At 29.4% G+C, this 25,889-nt stretch overlaps 3 protein-coding genes across 7 annotated transcripts; 1 reads left to right on the plus strand and 2 right to left on the minus strand.

The window, feature by feature from the left end:
• The first annotated feature begins 1,923 nt into the window (after positions 1–1,923).
• LOC137809521 (E3 ubiquitin-protein ligase RHA2B-like) lies at positions 1,924–2,412 on the plus strand. Its single transcript, XM_068610629.1, has one exon. It carries the CDS (start codon positions 1,924–1,926, stop codon positions 2,410–2,412), a length of 489 nt encoding a protein of 162 aa, XP_068466730.1.
• A 10,540-nt stretch (positions 2,413–12,952) lies between these two features.
• LOC137812394 (uncharacterized) lies at positions 12,953–16,492 on the minus strand. Of its 2 annotated transcripts, none has more exons than XM_068614350.1 (7): positions 16,227–16,492; positions 16,055–16,140; positions 15,144–15,287; positions 14,933–15,041; positions 14,616–14,739; positions 14,068–14,341; positions 12,953–13,311 (listed from the first exon to the last, which is right to left on the minus strand). In XM_068614350.1, exons 1-7 carry the CDS (start codon positions 16,330–16,332, stop codon positions 13,204–13,206), a joined length of 951 nt encoding a protein of 316 aa, XP_068470451.1. In that variant the 5' UTR covers positions 16,333–16,492; the 3' UTR covers positions 12,953–13,203. The 2 variants fall into 2 exon arrangements, with proteins under 2 accessions (XP_068470451.1, XP_068470450.1); XM_068614349.1 differs by having other exon boundaries at positions 14,616–14,742.
• Positions 16,493–16,991: 499 nt separating this feature from the next.
• Positions 16,992–20,574, minus strand: LOC137812396 (uncharacterized). Of its 4 annotated transcripts, none has more exons than XM_068614352.1 (4): positions 20,351–20,574; positions 20,137–20,241; positions 19,569–19,736; positions 16,992–17,670 (listed from the first exon to the last, which is right to left on the minus strand). In XM_068614352.1, exons 3-4 carry the CDS (start codon positions 19,686–19,688, stop codon positions 17,218–17,220), a joined length of 573 nt encoding a protein of 190 aa, XP_068470453.1. In that variant the 5' UTR covers positions 19,689–19,736; positions 20,137–20,241; positions 20,351–20,574; the 3' UTR covers positions 16,992–17,217. The 4 variants fall into 4 exon arrangements, with proteins under 4 accessions (XP_068470453.1, XP_068470455.1, XP_068470454.1 ...); XM_068614354.1 differs by having other exon boundaries at positions 19,569–19,721; positions 20,351–20,540; XM_068614353.1 differs by lacking the exon at positions 20,351–20,574 and having other exon boundaries at positions 19,569–19,721; positions 20,137–20,318.
• Positions 20,575–25,889: the final 5,315 nt, after the last annotated feature.

The following is a 25,889-nucleotide window of genomic DNA, read 5'->3' on the forward strand; positions in this document are numbered from 1 at the left end:
AAAATAATTAATTGAAAGGTCTAAAATACTAAGGTTGATAGCAACTTCACCTTATTTTAATATTTTTCTGATTTGTTTTATATAGAATGGAACAAATATTCTAAAAAATAGAAGCAAGAGAGAGGTTGTATGAGATTTCAATTCATATCATAAAATCCATATGTTGGAATTTATTGGAGCAGTGTGTGTACGCGTCCCACACCACATGGTTAGCTAATCAAGTCACATATAAGCCTCAAATATCTTCAATTAATTTATAAGTTACAAACTTTATCTTATATTATTACTGTAAAAAGTTATTAAATAAAATTTAATTTTAATAATCAAAATAATTAATTATTATTTAATTAAATTAAAGACTATTTTATAAACTAAAAAAATTATTTGTATTTAAAGTAATTTCTATTATTAATAAAAAATTATAAAATAATTTTTAAATTGGTATTTAATCATTAACTACCAAAATTTTATCTACGGACTATTTTCTATTTTAAATTAGTCTTTTAGATACTAATTTAAAATCTAAAATATTAGTAGTTAGTTTAAATATCAATTTTAAAATTATTTTATAAATATTTGTTAATAATAGAAATCACTTTAAATACTAATAATTTTTTTAAATACTAATAATTTTTTAGTTTTTAAAATAGTATCTAAATTAGTCAATTTAGTGATTAATTATTTTTTATCTTAAATTTAATTATTATTTAATTATTTTTTTATTTTTATACAATTTGAAATTGGTTTTTTTAGTTTATATAAATTGTTTAAATTTTGGTTTTTCCCTCTGTAAAGATTTTTTTTTAATTTTTATTTCCCTAAAATTTTAGGTCACTCTTTTTAGTTTCTAATATTAGTTTTAAAATATATAGATAACATTTATTTTATATATTTCAAGAGTTTTTTTTCTTCATGAACATATCAACGTTATATCATAACACTATTATGCATCACCTGGAATGATTATTTGATATTTGTTTAATATAAGTTAATACAAATACTTAATTCTGTAATACTATATATTAAAAGTGGTAATTTTTAATTTTAAAGAGATCCAAATAAAAATATACATTTCTAAGGAAATTGAAATCAAAACTCGCTTATTTTACTGGACTTAAAAATACATTTAAGCAAATCAATAATATAATTATTTAAATCTTAATCGGTCCAAATTCTATAAATTATTGTATAAAAAACAAAATACATTCATTTAAAACAATAAATAGTTACAAAAAAAATAATTATATATACACAACCTGAAAGTTATTGCTCAAGTTCAATTAAGAATAACAAGGTTAAATTATAATTTTGGTATTCATCTAATATTATATGTGGTTTTTTATTTTTCTAAATTTTAGATTCTATAAAATATATATGAAGTATTGAAAGCTTTAAAACTCTGATTCGACTTCATCATGATTTTGGTAAAAGAGAAGAGTAAATAAATGATCACAAGAGTCTCTGAGTGTAATAAATGAGAAATAGAAATAACCTAGAACCTCATATTTTTTTAACCTAATAATCTGAACTTCTTTTATTCACTTTGTATCTTCTTGAAGCACCATTCGTTGTTGTTGAGCTCATTTCACTCTACCAGAGAAGTTAATTCTGATAAGAATAGATATGAAGTTTGAGATGAACAGAGATGAGTTTATTGCAATATAAGCAGTGATAAGGAGAAGTAGTTGTGAGAATTAATTAGACTAAGTATTTCATAAAAGAGTTTTATCCTGCGCGATAATTGAATTTAGTTAAAATGATAATAAAAAAAATGTAGTATTGGGTATGTAGGAAAAAATGGAAGGCACGTTATAATGGATAAGTGAAATTATTGCACGGATGGTGCAGCGATTGTTGTTTTATTCTATAGAAAAAGAGAAAAAGTGTGGTGGTGGTGGAACTTAGGAAGAAGTAGAAGAAGCCATGAGAAGGTCTGTGTGTGAGTTATTGTATGAGCTTTATGCCAAGACAATAGTCCTTGTAACATACATGCTAATACAACTCATCCTTATCATTCGCTACCTTAAATCAAATACGCCTCCAATATCAACCACCCAATACCTCAGTTTCATCGAACAGAAGAACCCTGCCATTCGTTGCACCACAAGACTCAAGGCTGAACACATAGACTGCAGAGTGTGTCTCTCTGAATTCCAGGAGGGGGAGAAGGTGAGGAACCTCAACTGCAGACACACTTTTCACAAGGATTGCCTTGACCAGTGGTTGCAGCAATACTGTGCCACTTGCCCACTTTGCAGGCACAAGGTCTTGCCAGATCATGTTGTGGCCAACTACAACCTCCTTCAAAATCAGGTACAAGAAGAAGAAGAAGAGTATGATGGCAATGATCACCAACTCATCTTTTTGTTATCTGCATTAAGGGGTGGTAGCACTTTGCACACATATCTTTGATCTGCACTTACCTGGTCTTTCCCTTTTCGGGATTATTCATTTCATCACCACAATACTCATTTATGCATCCTTAGATTTTTATATTTTTTTACCTTTTCCTCTTTCCAATCCAAGGTTGTATATATAGTAAAAGATAGACTCTCTAGCTACTTTCCCTGTTGTGCTGCGTAAGTCTACCTTGTTTAACTCTTTGAATTCGGTTTGGTGCATTTTGGAAACGGTTTAAGTTCGATGCTCCAGAGTTCACATGGGGCATATACCAAAATGGAGATGTATTTCAAAAGCCATTTCTTTGTATTTATCAAAACTTTAAGAAGAGATGATGTGTCCCAATTCAAAGCATAAACTTTACAGTTCAAAAGTTCTGAACAAAAGGGTCGATGGTTGTTGCAGTCATTAGATAGTTAGAAATTATAGGAAAAATCTTGCAACATAATTTGTGTGAGAAATCTTGTTGGACCAATATCAATCATGACAGCACTAACGAGATTAGTTTATAGTATAATAAACTGAGTACAAAATCGACACTGTGTTTGTTCCACTCAATTAACTCCTTAGGTCATTCATTATGTACACCAATAGATCTTGATGGAACAAAACCTCACATCGTTTCTCGAAGAGGTAAAATGTTGAACTACAAGGAATAGTAGTGGGAGTAGATAGACATTGAAATGCTGCAATAATAAAGGGTAGGTGAAAAGGTTAAATGATATGTTGATGCATGATGCATGATGTAGAAGGGAATTCTCAGAAGTCAGACAGGGCAAGCTTTATCTTTATGGGATGAGTCCCCACAAGGCAGTGCTAGTCACATGCAAGAGCACAGGAATTAGCTGTCTGTACTCATTCTATCTTTTAACCGTGGACAACTTCATTATTTCAAAGGTTTATGCAGTACATTACTACAACATTTTGCAGATTTGAGTCCAAAAAAACAGGTCCTACAAATTACAGAAAGAGAGTTGACGTATATAGCTTCCCCCAACTCAGACAAAAGTAGCTATATGTGTAGTCTTTACATTTTTTACTTCACTTACCACTCATGCTTTTAATGCATAATAGTTTCTTGTTATGTCATAAACTCCAACCCAGGACCACACACTACACTCCTTTTCCTTCTCTCTGTACTTGCTTGCTACTGTTTCAGCTGTATAGAAAATATGGTTATGGCACACTAGGTCTATGTTCAAAGATGGTTTCACAGGACCACAAGAGTGGTGTAGAGTAGCCTTTTCAAATGGTGACTGATTGTAGCAGGGCATTTTACATTTGCTTTTCTACAACTGCAGATTTAAACCAGATACCTCTTTCTTGCTTTTTATATGGTCACCAACAACAAAATTTTGTGTTTCTGCCTTTTGATTCAAAATTATGTGTAGGATTTAAATAAAATGTTTTTAAATGAAGGCAGTTATTTAAAACATTTTTTTAACATAAGAAAGAAATGGGTGATTACACCAAGCCAAATATGATGACTATTGAATTTTTTTTTACCATAAATGTATGTGTTTGCTGATTGTATTTTTTACTGTATTACCATTATTTGAACATTGTGGTTATGGATCCTGGAATTATTAGGTCCATCTATCTGTTTCAAGACAAACTTTTATATTAAAATTAAACTCCATTATTCTAACAAATAAAATTCAAACATGTAAAGTTTGAGATTATAAATTAATAACAAAAGTTTACTTATATATAATGTGTTATTATGAATGACATACTTTTTTCAATACTAGTTAATTAGTGTCATGTAATATTTAAGATGAAAATAATAATTTTTAACTTTAAAGAAACTAAAATCAAAATTAATTTATTTTACATGGATTTAAAATATAATTTAAGTTAAACAGCATTTTTTTTTCTCTTTTCTAGCCCTACATTTTTAAGGTGCTCAAATGATAAAATTGCAACTCGTACAAACTAAAATATTCAAATGTTTATTTAACAACGAGGTTTGTATTTTTAATTGTTTTTAAACTGAAATTTCTTGTGAATTTTTATAGAAACTAAAATGAAAAATAAGTTATTTTGTAAAGATATAAAACATTTTAAAACCTAAATAAAAGCTGAATATGAAGTAACTTTCACAAAATGCTACAAACTAATGAAACGGGTTCTTTTACAAAATAATTCTATTTTAGTTTAAAAAATCATATAAATTAAAAGTTAGTCTATTTGTCGTATCAAAACACTTTCATTATCATTTGTCAGAAACACGACCACTCATTAAATCTATGTCTGTATTTCTATTTCACTATCATAATAAGAATTAACTGCCATAAAATTTAGATTTTATAATTATATGTTATTAGTATTAATTATATCAAAATTTTGTACGATTTTTTAATACTTTTTTATTTTTGTACTATAATAACTTGTTTTTCTTTTGTTGAATTGTAGTTGAAAGGAGAGTTAGGTGAGGAAATTGAATACAGTGGGGCAAAGGGGAAGTATATATGATTATAAACTCATAACTTCAAATTGGACACGTGTCATGCTTTGACGCGTTCAAATTCCTTGGACCACCCATGATAATTTTGCTTCACAAAATATTTTCATTTTTTTATACAACTTTAGAAAGACACAAAATAACATTCTCAAATAATAAACAAAAATATAAATAACTTTAAATTATTCACTTTCATTTGGAATACTGTACTAGTTTTGAAAAGGGAAAGGTTTACCACTTTTCATATATTTTCTACTTCCAAATTTAATATATTGGTAAAATCACCATATTTGTTATGCGTTGAAAATAAAATAATAAATTTGTGAATCTTTTTATATATATTATTCCCATTTATTCGTACACATAATAAGGCTCTTACTTTTTAAGACCAACAATTTAATATAACTAAAAGTATTTGACAAACAATTTGAAAGTCACAAAACCATTTAATGTAATTATAAAGATTTGACAAATAATTTGATACTCACAAAGTCATTTATTCAGATCAATATTTAAATTAATATAATTATAGATTTAACAAAAAATTAATAATAATTATTTAAAATTAATAGATGAGGTATTTACAATGATATATTAGAAGAAAGTCAACAAAAATATTATATTAAATATTTATTATTATAGTGAAACAATATCAATCAAAGCATCACATTTCATCATAATTTGACTCATTTGTTATAGGTCATATGATAATTAATATCATATGTAAGTTGTAACAATCTTCTTCTCAATAATTAACTCATAGATGATTAAATTTCTCGATTAAGACTTAAATCATAAAATTTATATAATTAATGTAACATCGTTCAATCAAAAATTTATTATGTAAACATGATACATCTTACCTAAATAGAAAAAAAAACATCTTATTTTAAAGAATTAATACATAAATTATTTATTATAACTTTAGTTATCATTATTTTTTATAATGAAAAATATAAGAGAAACATTACAATCCACCTCTTTATTAGATAAGAGTTAGGTTGTGAAATTGGAGAGGAAAAGATATTATAAATAAGCAACTAATGTTAACAGATTTTGCTGCAAATCATTCAATGCACCATTTCCCTTCTTTAGATAAGTGAATTTAATTGAACTGATTAGATACGAAATGGTGCATTGAATATGTATATAGTAATTGAAGTAAAATATATAAATAAAACGATTTGTTTATGAATAAAAAATTACAAAAAAAATATAATTTACATATCTATTTATATCATTTTATGTTTTCTATTCACTTAAATAAATAATTTTATCAAACTTTTATAATACAAGTTAACCTAATAACTTTTAGCTATCCACTAAGTTAGTAATTTTATTAACACTAGATTGTAAGTAGGAATATTTTATTTTAATTTATTTTTTTTCAGGTTTCGCTCTGTTACATTACTCTTTACACTTTTTTATAACTTTTAATCTAATATAAATATCTTATAGAATTCATGCTCTGATTAATATTTTATTTATATTAGTAGAAATACATATTTTTTAAATAAATAAATAAATGTTTTAATCTTATTAATATATAACCGCGCAATGAAGATACTCTAAAATATTTATGAGCAATTGAGAGGTTTTAATTGATTAAAAAATTAAAAATACTATTGTGAGGCGAGTATCGTAATTACGTTAATGTTTCAAAAATTAAAATAACAATTGATAACCATAACTTTCACGAGACAAATATTACGATAAAAGACCAAATAAAATTAGTTAATCTTTTTCAAAATTTTCAGCATGTTAGATTTCTTCCTAGATCTTAGTTTGTAAAATGTATAAATAAGAAAAACACACAAATGAGATGAAAAATGGGTTTTCTGATGTAAGTTAAGAAAAAAAAATATAGTCATTTATTTTTGCTTATAAAAAGGTTAACGAGAAAGTCTAAATAAAAAAATCACTAAAGAATCAAATTGCATCAATTAAAATTATGATAAAGAAATGAAGCAGAAAAAATTATATACGCATTATGAGTTACGAGAAGAACAAAACAAACAAGTTGGGCCTAATATTCGAGCCATGTTGTATTAGCAATGCATATATAAGGCCCAAAAGAGTATTTTTAAAAGACAAAAGGTATTTTTAATGAAATATATATTTTTATCTTACTTTTTCTTTTCTTTTTTTTCACTTTTTCTCTAGTTATGATTGTGCACTTCCTTCGTTGTTGTTGCTTGCTGCTTCATCCCTGCCAATAACTGCCTTCACTACTCAGTGTTATCATTATAGAGATTAGTTTTAAACAAAAATTATGTGTTGTTATTGACTAAATTCATTTTTAATTGGTTGTTACAAAAAGTTTTTGGAATCTACTGCCTAAACGTCCTTTTTAAAAATTTAATACACGTCTACAATCTATACCATCTATAATGTATTTTTTAAAATTAAATATATTATAAATTTTATAATCTAAAATATAGTTCTAGATTTAAAATATCGTCTTAATTATACCATCTCTATTAAGGAAATAATAATTATCAAATTATATGCAATTATGGTATGCAATATTTGACGATATTGTACCCAATTATATACAATTAATTTAATAATTATAAAATCTCATGATTAGTATCCTACCTAATTAGATTGTAAGTTGAGGAGAGAAACTCCCTGTATATTTCCTATACATGAAGTGATGTAATATACACATAAGAGAATAAGAAACATCTCTTTTTCTTACCATTTTTTATCATTTTCTTATAATCTCGCATTGTGAAATATGAAATATTATTTTAGAAATACATGTATTAACTTTTCCTTCGAAATATTTGAATTGTATAATATATAATTTATTTTAATATGTACAAATATGATTAGGATTCTTTCAAGTAGATAAATGTCTATGATATTAGTTTATATTGTAAACCAATTGTTGATGCTAGTTATGCTGATATAACTCATGCACCTGCAAGAGGGTATTATCACCAAGATGATTATCATCAGGACCATGTCCCGTTTGTTCTAGTCAATCATCGTAAAGGAATGATAATTCAAGAAAGAAATACGGGTTGATTTTATTAGTCCGCTTCACAATAATTAGTCTGCGAGCCAACTCACATATTTTTCTTTTGAAATTAATGAAAAATAAATAGAAATTTTGAATTAATTTATTTTAATTTATTAAAAAAAAATTTATTTAGATGAATTAGGTAAATGGTCACACATTATTATTCTCATGACATATACCTAACAAGATATGAGTAAAAAATATTAAAATATTCTTATTTTTAATGAAATTTGAATTTTAATCGTATTAATAAATTAACTAATAAAATATTTTATTAAATATATAATTTTTTAAGGTAATATATGTAGACACGTGATTATTATTCTAATTTAAAAATTAGTATAAAATAATATATATATATATATATATATAATACTATATTTAAATTTTATTATAAAAGATTAAGGTTTGACTAGTGCATTGAAATATAAACCATTTATATATTTTATAAAGACAAAAAAACACTATTAAATATTAAAACACCATTATCAAATTTTGTGAAGGTGTAATGAATTAGGGACTGAGGGGGATTTCTTCCTGCACCTCCATGTCTTTCTTTGTGAACCCCGTACTTCAAACAAAATCTCAAATTACTCTTTGACATTTTTCATTTAATGTTTTTTCTTTAATTCTGGAATGTGAAATTTAAAGACTTCTCGAGTTATAGAATTTGGAAGTTAAAATTTATGTTTCGGATTATAGAATATTTCAGATTGCACAATCCAAACCACAATTTTATATTGTGGATTGTAGAATTTGAAATGAATAATTTTTGAATTTTTGAAAATATGAGGATGCAGGAAGAAATTATAGGGGTGCCAAAATAAATTAGTTTTTAAAATATACAATTTATGCAGGCTAACCCGTCCCGCATTTGGTCCACACAAGTTGCAGGTTAGGTGGGGCAGGCCTACACGGCCCAGTGAGTTGAAATAAGCAGTCCGTCCTGCACTTTTTCTTAGCAGGCCAACCGACATGACTTGTCTCGCATTGTCATTCCTAATGTTGCCATGAAATTGTGAGAAAGTGATGTAATAAACAAAGACTAGACTTAATTGTAATATATGAATTTATTGTATTCTTTGTACTTATAACCACCCTATCTTTTTTTGTTAGAATTGAGGAAAAATGAAGTTGGTCTCCCATAGTCGAAAGTCAAATAAACTTAGAATCCCTAATCCACAAATCAAGTACAACACTAGTTCCCTAATCCACAAATCAAGTACAACACTAGTTCCGATACAATTGATAAGGGGTTTATATCTGCAAGTTAGTTCTAAATCTTATTTGTAATCTTCTATATGCATACATGTAAATTGTACACTTGCTTGATTGTAGTCATATTGTGGTTATTTAAATATATTGTTTGACAACTTCACTAAGCATTTAATTATGTCAAAAACCATGGAATGATCATTAAATTTTAATTTATTAGCATGAAGGTGAGCTATTAATATACCAATCAATTTATTATTATGATTATCACATATTACCTAAAAAACATATCATCCTCAATTGTAAACTGATTTCTCCTGCATTTGAAATGAACAATCACATTTTTTTTTACCAATTATAGATTACTAACATGCAAGTCATTATTGTATCTCATATACTTACCACTCATTTCACATCCTAATAACACATATATTTTTCTTTCCTATTGTCCACTTGTTATATCAGACCTCAAAATGATAATTAAGTTCAAATACTACGTTATGCAGTCATTTAACTAAGTCATCCTACATAAGAAATACATACACAAATACATTACAACATAAACATACGTTTGTGTCACATTTTTATACAAATAATACAAATTGAACATACCTATTTTTTATGAAAGATTAAATATAATTTTCTTCAACCAATTAATTTTCAATTACCTCAAATTTTATATTATCATACTCATTATTCATGTATGACAACTTTATTAAATATTTTGTTTTAAAATTTGGAATTCCTTTTTATACTCCATAATCATTACTTTAAGTAATGACAAAAATATAACAAAGTAATGTAATACTTATATTAACTTAAAAAGAGAATTTGAAAAAACTTAAATCAGAAAGTAAATATCCAGTCTACACTTCATCCATTACCATTAAGCATCACCACAAATATAAAATGTGTAAAAACACTTCAGAAAAGTTACACCGCCACAAAACCAACAATTTCGTATGCTGCCAAATTTAGAATTTTAAAATTTATAAAGAAGCATATACAAGAAATGGCCTAGAAATGCGTGCCACCCTGCAGAGGCTCCACATCCAATTTTCCCACAACTTACTATTTATTTCAGGGATAAAACTTTGTTTTGTAAAATTTTTAAATTTTATTTTTTATGTTAAGGATTTTTTTTTTATCTAACCGGTCGAATTTATATTTGTTAATTTCTTTGAACTAATTTCTTTATTATAGTTGTGCATAGTTACCGTTGATTAAAGTCATAGCGGACAAAACAACAAAACAAGATAGTTGAGCAGGGTAAAAAAATTAAACTAATGCTAACACAAATTTAGTACACAGTGTTTATTAGTATCATTTCAGAAGGAATAAGAGTTTATCATTATTGTTATTCATGAGTAGGACCAATCGATAACAACAAAACCAAGAGTTTAATTTTTTGTCTTTTTCTTAGAGAAAGCTATAAACCACAGTCAGTCCATTATTTAGGATTTTTTTTGTTTACTTTAATCACAGAGATATTTCAGTATACTACATCATATTTTTTAACCCAATTGCAGAAGAAAAACAAAGTATTTAGGAAGAAAAAAACCTTGACTATAGTTGAAGCAACAATGATTAATTAATCCTTTGATTTGATTTGGATTGAAAAGATGGTTATGTACAAGATTGGAGAAAAAAGAAAAGATGGAAATTACAAGAATGAAAGGAGAAGAAGAGAGATGATGAAGATGAAGATAAAGATAAAGATAAAGATAAATTTAAGCAGAAAAGAAGCTGTCGGAAGCAGCCATAGCAACTTGGGTCTTGGGCTCCAAAACCTTCTGGAGAAGGTGCTTATTTTCCTTGAATCTGGATAGCATGCCGGAGACAGAAGAAAACAGGTGAATTTCTCCACCGCCACTGCCACCACTCTTTTTCAAACACTGCACCCTCCTCTCGTACTCCTCGGCCACCAAAATTGCAATGTCAGACATCCTAGTATGTTCTGGTGAAGTTCCTTAAAATGAAAACCTTTTCTTTTGCTTCTTCTCATCTGTCTTGGCCAAACCAATTTATAAAGGAGCATTTGGATAAGAATGGAGGTGAAACCAACTTGTGAAGTTGTTGTTGCTTGGTTGCAGCTAGTGGGTTTGGGTTGTCTGTTTTCACAATACACTTTTTGTGGGTGGGGCACCTTGTTTTCATTTTCTTAAGCTGTTTTATTTGGATGAGTGGGGTGCACATTGAACACGGGATGTTTATATAATTATCAAAAACACTTAAAATTATGTTTCTAACTGCAACTTCTTTATATTTAAAATTTTTAAAATTGATTGATGTTAATAAATTTGAAGTTAAATTGTAGCATTTTTTGATATTTTGAAATAGATGTTTGGTTACCAAAACCATGGTAAGAATCTGTTTCTATGGGCTACAATACTATGGAGTTGAGAATTTAAAATATCTAAAATATCCTTTTGTTTTGCTTATTTTTCTCTTGGCCTTACTTTACCTGTCCATTTCTTTCTTTTTCCTCACTGTCTTTCTCCTTTTCTTTTATCCTCCATCAGCATAATCATGTCCAATAAATTTCACTGTTTCTTAACAAATTGAGAATATTGTAAAACTTTTAGAATGTCACTTTAAATTTTTTACAACTTTTTATCATTGTTCTGGAATGTATAATAACACTTCATAATCTATTTTTTCCTAAGTTTCATAAAATTAGTACAAAAAAAATGGAGTTGGAGGCAAAGAAGAAAAAAAAGAGTAGTAAATAGAATCTTCCTTAAATAACCAAGGAAGAGGATCCATATCCTGAATAAATATCAACCAGTAGGCAAATATTTTCTTTAGGTTTTACAGAAGCTCGTACTTTTATTTTCGATCAATTTTTATTTGAAAATTATCTACTTGATTAGGTTTAAAAAAGTTGTGTTTCAATGCACAATCTTGTAAGAAAAAATTATATTTCCAAATAAAAAACTGTTTTTTCTTCATTATTTTTATATTATGTACAATTTTATGAATAAGTAGTTTTCTCCCTCTATAATGATTTTTTGAAGGAATATATGTACAATATATAAAAAACGGTTACATGTGTAATGTTTTTGAAAACAAATTAGATATTAATATAAAATTCTAAACAAACTAATATATTAATATAATTTGATAAAATCTCAAAGAATATTTAGTGTGATTTATTCTATATATAAGTAATTTTTTTCTATTACTTTAAATATATTTGAATGGATTTATTTTAAATTTAAATCTAGTTGTTTAACTCAACCTATATTGAATATAGATTGCATAATTTTGGTAGACTTTGAAAATTCAAAATCAAGGTAAATATGATTTAATTGAGTTATAAAATAAAAGGTTAGATATCTTAGATTCAAGTAAGGTGAAATTGAGTTGGATTGGGCTCAACTCATGCAATATTAAGTTGAGTTGGATAAGCTCATACCAAAGTTCAACTATGTTAAGATAGACTTAGGTGACACTAAGTCAGACCCAAGTTAAGTTAAGCTTAGGACAAGTTAACTTGAGTTAAAACGATGTCAATTTAGTTAGGTCGAGTCGAGCCGAGCCTAAGTCAGGACAAGTCAAGTCGAACCCACATTAAGTAAGGGTGTGGGTGGAGACACATGTACAAGTATATTCATTCCCTTATAGAGATTGAACCAACTCAAGCGAAGTTTGATTATTTCGGACCATGCTCAAGTCAAGATGTCAAGCAGAGTCTTACGGGATCAAGCTCATGTTAAGTTGAATCTAACAAAACGAAGTTCACATTAGATTTGGGAAGACTAAACTCATTAGATTAGATTTGACCGAATCGAACCCAAATCAGATTAATTTAAATATAATTTTAAAAAATGATACAAAATGAATTTAATTTAATAAAAATTGAATTGAAAAAACAATTTAAGTTGATATAGTTAAAATAAATCTCCATTATCAGTCTTACATTCTATACATTAGTTAACAAGAAAAATTCACAAATTTTCATATACTAGAACAATTATACAAGTCAAACCTAAGTGAGTTGAGTTACTTGAGTAGCTGAGGAATTTTATCAATTAAGTGCATATCTTCCTAACAAGGACTAAACTGCCAACCAAGGTCTATGATTCCTTCAAACTCATAGGAGGCCCAATGTTTTCAGGTGCTGTACATGCTCTGGTGGGATGGATGGAGGAGACCAATCAGACCCTGTTATCTCTCCATCAATGTCTTCAACGACATACTCCTATGATAAACAAAACAGTTTCATAATCAAGAACACAACACAAGATGATGGTTGAATATTCAACACTGTAGTTTAAGTGCCTACTATCAAGCATGCAATTAACTTCACACATAAGAATACTAATCTAATCATAAAACCACTAGGAGTAGGCTAGTGACCTGGGGTCTGAGCAATTTGTAGGTCATAGGTTTCAGTGTGCCTGATTTACACTACCCACAATGAAAGGAAAAAGACGCCTGAACCAGTTTTAATATCAATTAAACTGCACGATGATTTTGAAGTCAAGCAAAACAGGTACAGCAGAGTCCATGATATTCAGTATAAGCTCGATACAAACTTAAAAAATAGTGATTATAAAGGAGATTATCTTGAACTCAAATTGTGAGAGCACAAAGTATATCAGTAAAAAATGAAATCATGCATACTATTCAAGAGAGAAAAATAAGGCCTTATTCATATAAATTTCTTGACAAACACTGGTAAGAAAAGAAAATCAGGCACACTGAAATAGGGTGCTAGCTATTCCTCCCATAATAACTTGCAGATACATATTATGTTGGATTTAAAGCCAAACAGACAGAAAATCTTTTCTCTACATCTAGCTGTAATTTCTGGATAAGTTCCTCAGTAAACAAAGCAAATCACTAAATGGATCTGATGCACATACAGCAAGGTATTTAAGTTGACTCAGCAGCTGCAGTGAATCAATAGTTGAACCAAATGCACAAAAGACAAAAAAAAGTAAGCCAGAGGCACCTTTGTTAGCATCCTTTTTGCAAGTATGTGATAATGACGCTGCCATATCCGTTGTGCTACCATTGTAGCCACTAATACACTGTAAAATATCCCAATTACAGCAAAGAGTACTAGAAAAATCAAAGTCATTATGAATAATAATGGTATCTGTGTTTCCTCAGAACCTCTCATACAACCACAACATTCAGTTTCCATGTTTCCACAACTCTCAAAGCAAGAAGTACATTCAAGCCACATGCTAGGAGTACCTCGATAATTATAGTCGGTACAAACTCTGCCATGACAACAAACAAAACCAACCTCAGTCACTATCATTGTGAATCTCGGACTTTCTGCTGACATATACTTCAAATATAACATGAAACAGCGTATTTTCTAAGTTGAGCACGTCCAAAGATGTATAAAATATAAGAACTATATACTTATGTATTTTGACAGTGTCAAGAAAAGAAAATTTAGGATGCTTCAAGTAATTGTTATGACTCACAAGTATACTTATGAATTTTAACAGTCTCAAAGGCTCGTGAATATTTAAAAGCAGTAATTACCCAGGTTGACAGCAACAAAGATATATTTCTCGACAAGGCTGACCCAAATCATTGCGAACTCTTTCATCAGAACAAGTGAGAAAGCATCCAGAGAGGCCAAGCAACACAAAAAACAACAGTTCTCCTACTTTTGGCAAGACAAAATGAAATCAGTAAAGAACCAGAATCATCCTATGTATGGAAAAAACAAACTACGAATAAAATAAATTAAACAATATCAGAATTTACCACCAGTACCACTTAATATAGTAAATTAGTAACAGTAATACATGCTATAAGCATTTTAATGAATACTGCTCAAGTCCATAAGAAGTTACCACATATATAGTAAAAGCTCAACACATGATCAAAACCCCAAACAAGACGAAGCCTGTAGTGCTGGTAGCCATCTATTAGATAAGCCAAATAGGCCAGTGCAGCAATGACCTGCAGACAAAAAGAAATAAGGTGTTGCGATGCAGAATTAGAACATTTACATACATGGATATGCATTTATATGGCTAGGAGAATCGGAAAAAAATCACCTACAAGCTGTACAGCCAGAAATATGAACAAAATGTCTCTGGTTACAAAAAAACAAAATTTGAAAGTACGCCATTTTCTGTAAGCATCAAGAACACGCAAATGGTATGGAGCCTTGCAGGTAGTGCAGTGAGCAAATGCAAACCCTTCCTACAAGAAAATTCAGTATTTTACACTTATTAGATGAAGCACCGGAGGAGACAACAACATTATTCACACAGAAACATTATTATCTTTTACAATTGCTAGGGAAAATTGGATCATGTAGTATGTATTATTTTTATCACTATGCAAAGTAGAAAATCATTTAAAGATAAGTATCTGGATTCAGTATATATCCAAGAAATTTCAGTATATCCCTTGAATTCAATTGAACTCATACCTTACTAAAGTACTGCAATTCACACATAAAAGATAGTTAACAAGCCATATGTGGACTCACAGTAGGAGACCCCAAGTGTAATTTGCAGGGCATAGGAGGTACATGTCACAGACCAGAAAGAGTAAACTAAATTTGTGAACATAAACTATCTTAACTAAAGGAGGTAAACCCATGAACCTCTTTATCCCCGATGATGGTGTGGGAAGATACAAAGAGGGGGACATGGAAATAACAGAAGAGGAAGCCTCAAAACTCTATGTTTATCTATAGCCTCCTACCCGTTATTACTTTATGAGATAAACAAACGATAACTCAATATGCACAACGCCTAATTGATCAGCTGAACGAAAAGTAGATAGACCACGAAAAAACAAGCTCGAGTTCAGAGACACATAAAAGTTGTCGCCTTCTAGCAATAAAATTCATCACTTAACACATTGAAAATTTCTTCTTGATATGGCTATAGTGCAACAAACTTCACACTGTACACAGTGTTGAAATTTGATATGTTTTAAACGGAGAGAGCATCGTTTACCTTAACCGCTCGCCAATGATCCAAACACTCTCGATGTACATACTTTGATGTCCCTCTGCATTTGCAAGGGGCAATGAAATGTCTACCTGAGAGGTTAAACAGATACATGAAGAAAACAACATTATAATAGATCTAAATAGTAAGCTCCATAATGAAGCTTCCACATAAATACCATCAGTTTCAAGACAAATCCGGCATTGAATTTGTTGGGAGGGAGCGGCTTCAAGGTCGATGTCAGTGACCGGTGATGGAGGGATAAGAGGAGAAGGATCGGTCATTGTGAAAACGAAGAGAAAGTTAGCAGAAAATTAGCGGTGTAGTCGAAGAAAAGGCGACATAACATGAAACACAAAGTTAAGGTTGACTATTGACTTTGCAAATTCAGTATAACTCGCAAACACAAGGATGATGATGATGAATCTACCCCTAAACTGACGTGGCAAACGCAGCCAATTAAAGAGGAGATATCAAGATATATATATATAAATTAGATTTTTTTACGAAACATCAACTAAAACCACTTTTTCTTTCTTATTTTAATAATTAAAGTGATTCATCTGAGTAGTCTGAGTTAAATGGAAGGTGTTTTCTCCGGATAATAGTTAGAGTCAATTTGAGAATCGATTATTTTAGAGTTGATAAAATAATACATTCATCCTTTCTTATTTCAAAAGTTGCTATTACCCTTACCTTTATAATTAGTTATTACTTAGTTTTACAATATGTTCAGATTGAAAAATTTAAGAGGGAATTAATTTTGCATAAGGAAATATAAAATGTTTTATAACATATTAAAAAAGGATGTTTGATGCGCCCAGAGCCACGTCTTACTAAGGAAGAAATTTCAGGAATAGAATAATTGCGAATAGCATTAAGAATACTTGCATTCTAGTAGCTATCTAGAGTGAAGAGAGCGTGAGAAGGCTTAAGTCAAAACTAAGATCATAATTTTCTCTCATAAATTTAGCATTGCCTGCTCAATAATGTAGCATTCTAATTACGCAATGGTAAAGATAGATATCAATTAAAACATGTCCTACATAAGCCTCCTCATAAACTAAATAAGAACATGGAAGTTTAGTACCCAAAAAAGTAAAAACATGGAAGTTAGAAGCCAAATCCGTACACAACAATACAACACAGGAGGCTTGACTAAGCTAAATTCACTTCTTTCTTTTCTTTGGGGGCTGCAATGCTTCTTCGTCTTCATCTTCCTCTTCCTCTTCATTTTCATCATCCTCACCACCCTCATCCTCCTCTTCTTCCCCTCCCTCGTCTTCATCATCCTCATCCTCGTTGTCATCCTCATCGTCATCCTCTTGATCATCACCCTCTTCATCTTCTTCCTCTTCTCCGTTCTCCTCCACCCCACCTGCGCCACCTTCGGGTGCCTTCTTTGAGTTGCTCTTGTTGTTGGAATTGTTGCCATATCCACCTCCATCTTCAGACGACAACTCCTCTTCACCCTCCCCAGATCCACCATCTCCTTCGTCATCTTCGTCGCCTTCATCATCATTACCGTCTTCCCCCTCTGCATCACGCTGCTTATCTTGACTCTGGGTTGTGTTATCTCCATTGGTTATAGGCGTGTTGATCAGTAAGAGCCGGTAGAGATCCTGCATCCATTTTTCAAGACAAATGAACCAAGGAGATGATGACACTAACCGATGTACACAAATTGAGACATAGAAAGGGAAAAACAAACGCTTAATTTGAATACAAGTAATTAAAAAAATAGTAAGGTGCGTTTTTTTAGTTGCAAATTATTTTTTCAGAGTTTAATAATAATAACTCTTCAGCGAAAGTCTGAGTTTGAATAAATGATGAAATTAATAGTTGTAATAACTTTAACCCTTTTATGAGTCCACCACCTTGCTTCAATCGAATTACGTAGAAATTGATTGGAAAGGGTTTGAGACGGATATTAGAATGTATCCCATCTTAGATTTGAAATTCATTTAGGTTTTTGGAAAAGAAGAGAACAATTTTTTAATAAAACAAGGAATGAAAACAATTTAAAATTTCAATTAACTGCCGAAGAAACAACCAAACTTTCTATTTCTTAAAATAATTCGTTAGTCATAGACATAAAAACATTCAAAAAACTGATTTGCGATTAAACGATGTTACAAAGCAGAACCATTAAACTCTTATTATATAGTACATGTTACTTTTACCCCCATCTTTTTTCACTCTATATTGCCTTAAATTCTTTTATAGTTTGTCTGGTAAAATCCAAATAAACAAACACAACGATGGTAAAAACGGAAAACTTGAACTCCACCATAAATTACATAAAGCAATTAATTTCAGAGGTGTACTAAAGTTAAAATCTAAGAACAAAAACAATTTCACGTTTTCCATAAAAAAAATAATAACTTGCGTTACTAACTATATAATTTAAAAGATTAATCGTTATGCACTATCAGTACTTAACTTTCTTCAATTCAAAATATACGAGTTAAAGTGTACTTCTTGTACTACTAATACTAAGTTTTCTAGATTATATCGTATCAGGCATAGTTAAGTAGGCTGAAGATTTTCATACTTCAATATTTCTTCTTGTAATTAAAGAAAACGCATGATATAACATTAATTACTATTATAATAATATAAAAAGAGAATACTACATTTATAATAGAAAATATTGTAGTAGGCTACTACATACATAACAAAAAAATGACTGACACTGTTTACAGTTAATAGTTGAGACAGTGGATACTACAATTATGTCGCATCGTATAAGATTCCACCTTTTTTCCCACCCAAGATGCCAGGAAGTATAACCACAAAAACGACACGCGTTCGTGAAGCGTGCTTTACGCTCAAAGGGCATATCCAAGCGAATAACCCATACGAATCCGCTTCCCCTCCCTTTCCTTCACTTTTGACTTCTACACGCTCACACGCGACAAAAAGATATTTTTATAATTCATATTCCCAACCGGGTCCCACGTAGTAAAACCTCGGAACTAAACTAATCCCTCAACCGCAATTTATATCTTCCACCCAGTTCCGCAACGGGAAACAAACAAACCAAGCACCAAAAACAAATCCTGTTAAATATCTTTTTATTTCCGGCTTATTTTATTTTCTATCCTCTGCCTTGTCAAAATAAAATAAAATAAGTGCGTACGTTAGCAAACGCCAAACCTAAAAGGTTAAAATCACCGGCGCACGCTAGGATAAGGTTACATCGCATCGGTTACCGAAAAAAAATCCCAAAGCTCGGTGATTCATCAGCCCTACATGCGCATAATAGCGTGTAGAATAGGCACATACTGACAAAGACCAAAAAAATTTCCCATAATTGCTTAGACCATAAAAACATGAACTCGAGAGATAACACAAATTGCTTTCAAAAAAGATATAGATAACGTTAGATTTCGTCAAAGTTTAGGGTAGTAAAAGCTTCAGACCTTAGTTTAGTTCTTTTAACGCTCTTGCTTTTCAGACTTTTTTTTAACAAAAAATAAGGGTTTTAGAGCGAGAAGGACAGAGAGAAGTGACTCACCGGAGCCAAAAGCGTGGCTTTGACGACAGCAGAAGCTAGCAAAGTCGCGAGAACTTCCGCGGCGCTCGTCAACGCGCCGTATGTGAGCGTAACCGTCACCGAATTCTGTTTAGTCTCCATTTCGTACAACAAACAAACAAGCTCCTTCTCCAACTACAAAACCTTATCCTGTCAATAATAAATAATAGTAACAATAAATAACAATTATAATAATAATGATATCACCGTATTTAGATCTTCTGCAAAATATTGACAGTGGCTCTTGTTTCCCAAAGTACCAAAAACTATGACAATGGTAAGTTTTTTTATTTTTTGTAAAAAAAATAATTAAATTGAATTTGTCCTCGGAAGGAGGAGATGCAGAGGAAGTATAATTGAGGAGACATATAATTAGAAAAGAGCAAGAGAAAGCAGAATTTAGGTTGTGAAAAGCGAAGGCGTGGTAAGAGGAGGATTTTGAAGATGAGATGGCGAAAGAAGAGAAAAGAAAGGTGAAAGCAGTGTAGAGAGAGAAGAGAAAACGTGGAATTAGCGAGAATTGAAGAAGGAGAAGGTTGAAAGCGCTTACCAGGAAGGAAGATCTGGAGAGGAATGAGATGGATCTGAAGGTTTGGAGCTCTAAAACCTGGGAAAACAAGCAGCACAAGCCCCGAACATTCTGGACCGTTGGATCCTGATCGTAGAGACACAGCACCAAAATATAGAAATATCAGAGGTGAGTGAGAAAGAGAGAGAAGGAAACACACAGAGGCACTGGAGACCGAATGCTGGTAATTTCTCACCCGAGAATCGGGCAGTTCGGGCAGCCTCACCACACGCGAAACCCTGCCTCACGGGCTGCCCCTCGGGGCAGGTAAGGACAACTGTGGGTTTACTTGATTTTAAAATGCTTCCTTTTTTTGCCTCCGATACAATGATTTTTCATTAAATTACCCGGTCTTCACCGGAAAGTCTAGTTTTAAATCTTAAAGCATTAATGCCGTTTCTTGTTCAAAAAATAAAAGATGATTCCGCACACGTGCCACACGCGTAATGTACTGTGATTATCTTCTCCAACCATGGTTAATTGCTTCCCTCACTCTGGTTAAACCAGGATTTACTAACCAAGGCAGTCTGAGTAGGAAAGGTTGTTGAAATATCAAATATATATTAAATTCATAATTCAGAACGGGACTCACGCCGTAGGCACCAACATTTTTTTAGTATTTAATAACAAAGTTAAGAGAATATTTAACGCTGTTAGTGGACGCCGTTTTAAGTTTAATTATGAATAGTAACGTTCTTTCACACCATAAATTAGAGAACACAAGCTATTCGTTTATCAGTTTCGTATATTAATTATGAACAACTGCTATATTAAAAACAGTATTTTGTAGGTAAAACATTACTCATCGAATTAATCCAACCATCTCACATAGAATATTGAATATTTGATTTTCAATCATGGAAGTGTAATCAATGGGACTTGAGTAATTTATATAAAATCATGTTTAAAAACTAATACATCTGAGAAACTCGAATTAATGATGGAAGTGTTGACTTAATGTATGTGAAAATTCAATCTGTGATAAAAAATAACAAAACTGAGGGAAGGATAGACCAAAAGAACATACTTTTTAATTAAGATCTTAATTAAAAATTACAGACCTTTTAATATGATTAATATTTCCCCCTCTTTTCTATAGGAAACAACTACAAGAGGTAATATTAAAATTTATAAAGGTTCTTGTTATTATCAATGTGTTTTTTTCGTTTAATCTTAGTAAGAGGAATTGAGATTTTACTCCTAAATTTTAAAATATTGGCTTTACTCATTATCGTCAATATCTATATTAAAAATTACTAGCTCAACATGCTTAGAGTAACGAACAAAAATTATAATTTTCATTATCATTTTTTTTGTACATTTTTTCTTTTCCGTCTTAAAGCATCGTTGTTTCTAATTAGTGCGGTAAGAGATAGTTAAAATTATAACCATTTCAAGACCATAACTTTAAATTTCATGAATGATAATCAGTTATCTTATATTTTAAGAAACAATGATGAGTCACACAAGTAATAATAACTGTTTAAAGTTATTTTTATTAATATTGATAAAAAATATTTTTTATTTAAGTTATTAGATTTTTTTTTTAATCAGTATTATTTCTCGATATATATTAGTAAGATAATTTTCTATGCAATGGATGTTTGTTGTTATTTTTTTATATTATGTGATAAAAAAAACATATTATTGATTTTCAACCAATATTAATTATGGTTTTTTTTCTGTTAATGCCAGCTAGAAGAATTTTTTAGCCATAAAAAATTGTAATAAAAATCACTGTAAAATAACTGTATAAAAGAAAGTATGACTAAGATCACCATCAAGATGGACATAGATTGGTTGAATAAAAAACATGTTAACAAAATTCTTCAAATTTTAAAATTTTAATGAAAATGGTGAAAATAAACAATAAAAATGATAATAGTGAAATAAAAAAAATATAAGATTATAAAGTCAAATCTAAAAAGTTGAGAAACATTTAATAATTTAAATAAGAACATTTTAAGTAAAACACAAAGGAACATGAGCATGATTTTAGAGACGCGATTAATAGGAGAATAACAATTTTAGGTGTCATTTGTTGTTTCTACAAGAAACATTACACTTTGCTGATAAAAAAAAAATCAAGAAGAGCACTTTTCTTTTCAAACTTTTTTATAAATCTTAGATTTTATGTGAGTTGACATCATGTAGTCACAATGGTTGCATATACTTAACACACCTATTGGTAAGTTTTCCTGACAAATTTCAACTCAAAACATTTTGATGAACATCATCACCAATGAAATGATATATTATTTCTACATCTTTGTTTTGGAATGTTGGATAAAGATTAATTGTACTAGTATTTTATAATGTACATGTATATTGTTATCAAAACTAAAGTAATCTTTTAACCTATATTTTATCCATAGTATTTGGACAACAACAATTAACATTTGACATGTACTACAACTCTCCTATAAATAGACCTAAACGTATACATATTTCTATACTGGTTCGGTTCAATAAGAATCTACATCCAATTTAATCCAATCAATCTTACATCTATTGTTCCAAAATATTCTTCGATTAATCTTTCACAAAAATTCTTGTGCAATTAATAAAAAAAATCCACCATCCTTCTTAAAACACCATAAAGAATAAACATAAGGTATTGAAAAGACTCAAATACCTTAAAAGCACACAAAGTGTATACAACAAAGAAATACACTAAGAAAAGCAAATATATCACCTAAGAAATCTATAGCACTTTCAATCTTCACTAATGATTTTGAGTATTACTTTTTTTTCAAAATGTAAAAAATGATTACTCGAAAAATCTTGTTTCAGAAAATACCTAAAACTTTCATAAGTATTTAAAAAGAGTTAAGCTTGAAAATATTTCATGATTATTGACTTAGAAAATCAATTATCTGCTAAATCCATGAAATCCTATCTATCTTGATTAAAATAATTTATTATTATTTGAGATAATGTTATAAATTTAACGTAGTCTATTATTAAGTTGATAAAGATAGAAGATTAGTTTTCAATGCAAATGTGTTAAAGATTATCTTATAGATTGATTAATATTTTACATTTAATCATTTTAAGATGGTAAACATTGAAAAGTGTAACCATAAAAAAGAGGTGTACAAATAATCAAGAGATCGTCTTATTGTATTTGTCAACACAGTAATGTAAGTTTAAATAAATGTAGTCAACATTAAAAAAAAATCTTACTTAATATTAGTTAAAAAATCTTAATAAAATTTGATAAAAAAAATGTAAACCAAGATTGACTATTAAAGATAATTAACATTAATATTCTTTTTATATTTTTTTATAGTTGAGATTATGAGACTTCCTATAAAAAAAAGACATCTTCTTACATTTAGACCGTGCACGTACACGAAAAATGGTAGAAAAAATAAAAGTATTTGAAACAAGTGAGACCTAACCTAAATTTGATATCCACCTATAGATGAGATGGTGAAAAAAACCTCTATGATTAAAATGATTCGACGATATTACTATATTAATGTAGTAGGACAAAAATTATATGTACCATAATTCCTTCATCTTTATTTGTATAGCCATCTCATCACCATCAAGCCTACAAGAGATGTCTTGTTCTTGATTTTTTTTGTATTGATGATTGCCATTTTAAAAAAAATATTTTTACATGTGAATATGAATGTTGAATATATAATTATTTAACAATTAATGTTGAATATATAATTATTTAACAATTAAGTAATTATTTAATTTTAGAAAAAATATGAAGTGAATTAAATGGACTATTTATTAAAATTAAGTAATTTGGGTCCGTTTTTAAATATCATTTTATTATTAATAAAATTTTATACATTTCCGTTAGTAATAACAACGTCAATTATTTTTACACCTACAATATTAATAATAAAGTGTAAGTTTAATAACACATCTTAACATTGATGTTTTATATTTCTGCACATCATTCTGCTCCCAAGTTTTAATTCGGCGAATTTTACCACTGTCTTTTAAAATTAAACACATTTTATCTTTTTTTTATTAGTTCTATCAAATGTTTAATGTTGTAAGGTGACACAACCAAGTACTAACACCAACCTCTACTTTAAAAGGCATGTATTAAATTGTGAAATCAATTTATTCTGCTACTGACCATCACTTCAGTGATAAATAGGTAACGTTGCTGCTGGGAAGATTGATTGAAAACTTAAGGTTCGTGAGTCAATGGGTTATAAACCAACTCCAGGGTGTGCCAGGTTATAAACCTTACTCAGAGTTTTTGAATGTAAAATAAGTATCACTCTAGCTAAAATACGAAGTTGAATAGTTGAAATATCAAGTTACATAGTAATATCTAACATGAAAGTTTTTATAAAAAAAAAGTTAAATGAAGAATCAAAACAGTTAAGTGAAAATACCAATTGAAAAATATATATGTTCTAATAAGAGTATCAGCGATCTCAACCCTAAAATATTTAGTGTAATCAAGGATATAGAAACTTTTAGCTACTGTGTAATATGTTTTTTTTTCTCTTTCTTGTATATATTTGATACATACTAAAATCTTCATCTTATTTTCTCTGTATCTGATTTTATTATGGACTTAATTCAATAATAAATGTTTGTTTTCCGTTTAAACGGATTACATAAAATCTTTTTATTCACATTGATACGATATTAATGTTTTTAATATGAATCTTATTAGAGAACTTATTTATATACAACATCGAATTTGGTCCATAATATAAAATATATAATTTAAGAATCTAATTTAAAAAATTGAGAATTAAATTAAAAATAATAATTTGTTCATTAGTTTAGCCTTGTTGTCTTCGTCCCTAAACTAAGCATAAAGATATTTTTGCACTAGTCAACTAGAAGCAAGCAAAGAATGTAGCAAAAAGATAAATTCATGATTATAGCCAAAAAAAAGTGCTTATCTCTTTCTCGTCTTCTCCCTTCTCTTCCAGAATCCATTTTGGTGTGTGGACCATACTCTACTTTTCATCAAATGCTTCAACTGTGCAACTTTTTTTTCCCAACTATTTATGTTCCTTCTATCATTATTTTTGTGTGTCTATAGGACACTGTTCTCTTACGAGAGCTTTTGTGAAATAATGGGATTTACAATTCACACCACACCGATTTCGACTAAGTAAAAGTTTGGCAAATTTAACCGAATATTATTATTTTTTTAAATATATTTATATGCATTCAAGATAAGCATCGTTCCATTTGAATAAAATAAAAAAATAACACAATTGTTAAATTAATCCATAATTTTAACGTACAATTAATCCATAAAAAATAAAAATAATATAGAATATATAACTATTTAACTACTATGCTCTTGACATATACTTTATTTACAGAGTCCTTATTCTGGAAATACTTTTTTTAGGGAATCCTTATTCTGGAATCACCCAAATTATTAAGGATAGTTCTGGTATTTCAAAGAATATAGGATGCAGGAAGAAAAATGTAGGGGTGCAGGAAGAAATACTCATATTTGAGATGCTGTTATCCACTTATTGGGCCATAAAAGTTCCATGGACTTTCACGAAACGGATCTGGCTGTTTTAAAAGCCCAAGAGAAAAAAAACATTTATTGGTTGAGATTTTTTTCCGAGCGTGCCTACTAAACTCATGTATTGTTAGGAGATAAGATTTTGTAGGGGTGAACATGGATTAAAAATCCAATCCTAATTTAATTTAAATCCAAAGAAAGAGATTGAAATTAAATTCAACTTCATATTTTTAAAAATATTTAAAAAATTCAT

This window comes from Phaseolus vulgaris, chromosome 2, assembly GCF_000499845.2.
Source record: "Phaseolus vulgaris cultivar G19833 chromosome 2, P. vulgaris v2.0, whole genome shotgun sequence".
NCBI lineage: Eukaryota > Viridiplantae > Streptophyta > Magnoliopsida > Fabales > Fabaceae > Phaseolus > Phaseolus vulgaris.

What these genes read in the sequence shown, in the direction of transcription:
- LOC137809521 (XM_068610629.1), top strand. Translation starts at nt 1,924, where the DNA reads ATGAGAAGGTCTGTGTGTGAGTTATTGTATGAGCTTTATGCCAAGACA.
- LOC137812394 (XM_068614349.1), bottom strand. Translation starts at nt 16,332, where the DNA reads ATGACCGATCCTTCTCCTCTTATCCCTCCATCACCGGTCACTGACATC. An exon ending in ATCATTGGCGAGCGGTTAAG is followed by an intron (nt 15,288 to 16,054) that starts GTAAACGATGCT and finishes ATTTTCTTGTAG; the next exon opens with GAAGGGTTTGCATTTGCTCA. An exon ending in TATTTCTGGCTGTACAGCTT is followed by an intron (nt 15,042 to 15,143) that starts GTAGGTGATTTT and finishes TTTTGTCTGCAG; the next exon opens with GTCATTGCTGCACTGGCCTA.
- LOC137812396 (XM_068614352.1), bottom strand. Translation starts at nt 19,688, where the DNA reads ATGGAGACTAAACAGAATTCGGTGACGGTTACGCTCACATACGGCGCG. An exon ending in AAGCCACGCTTTTGGCTCCG is followed by an intron (nt 17,671 to 19,568) that starts GTGAGTCACTTC and finishes AAATGGATGCAG; the next exon opens with GATCTCTACCGGCTCTTACT.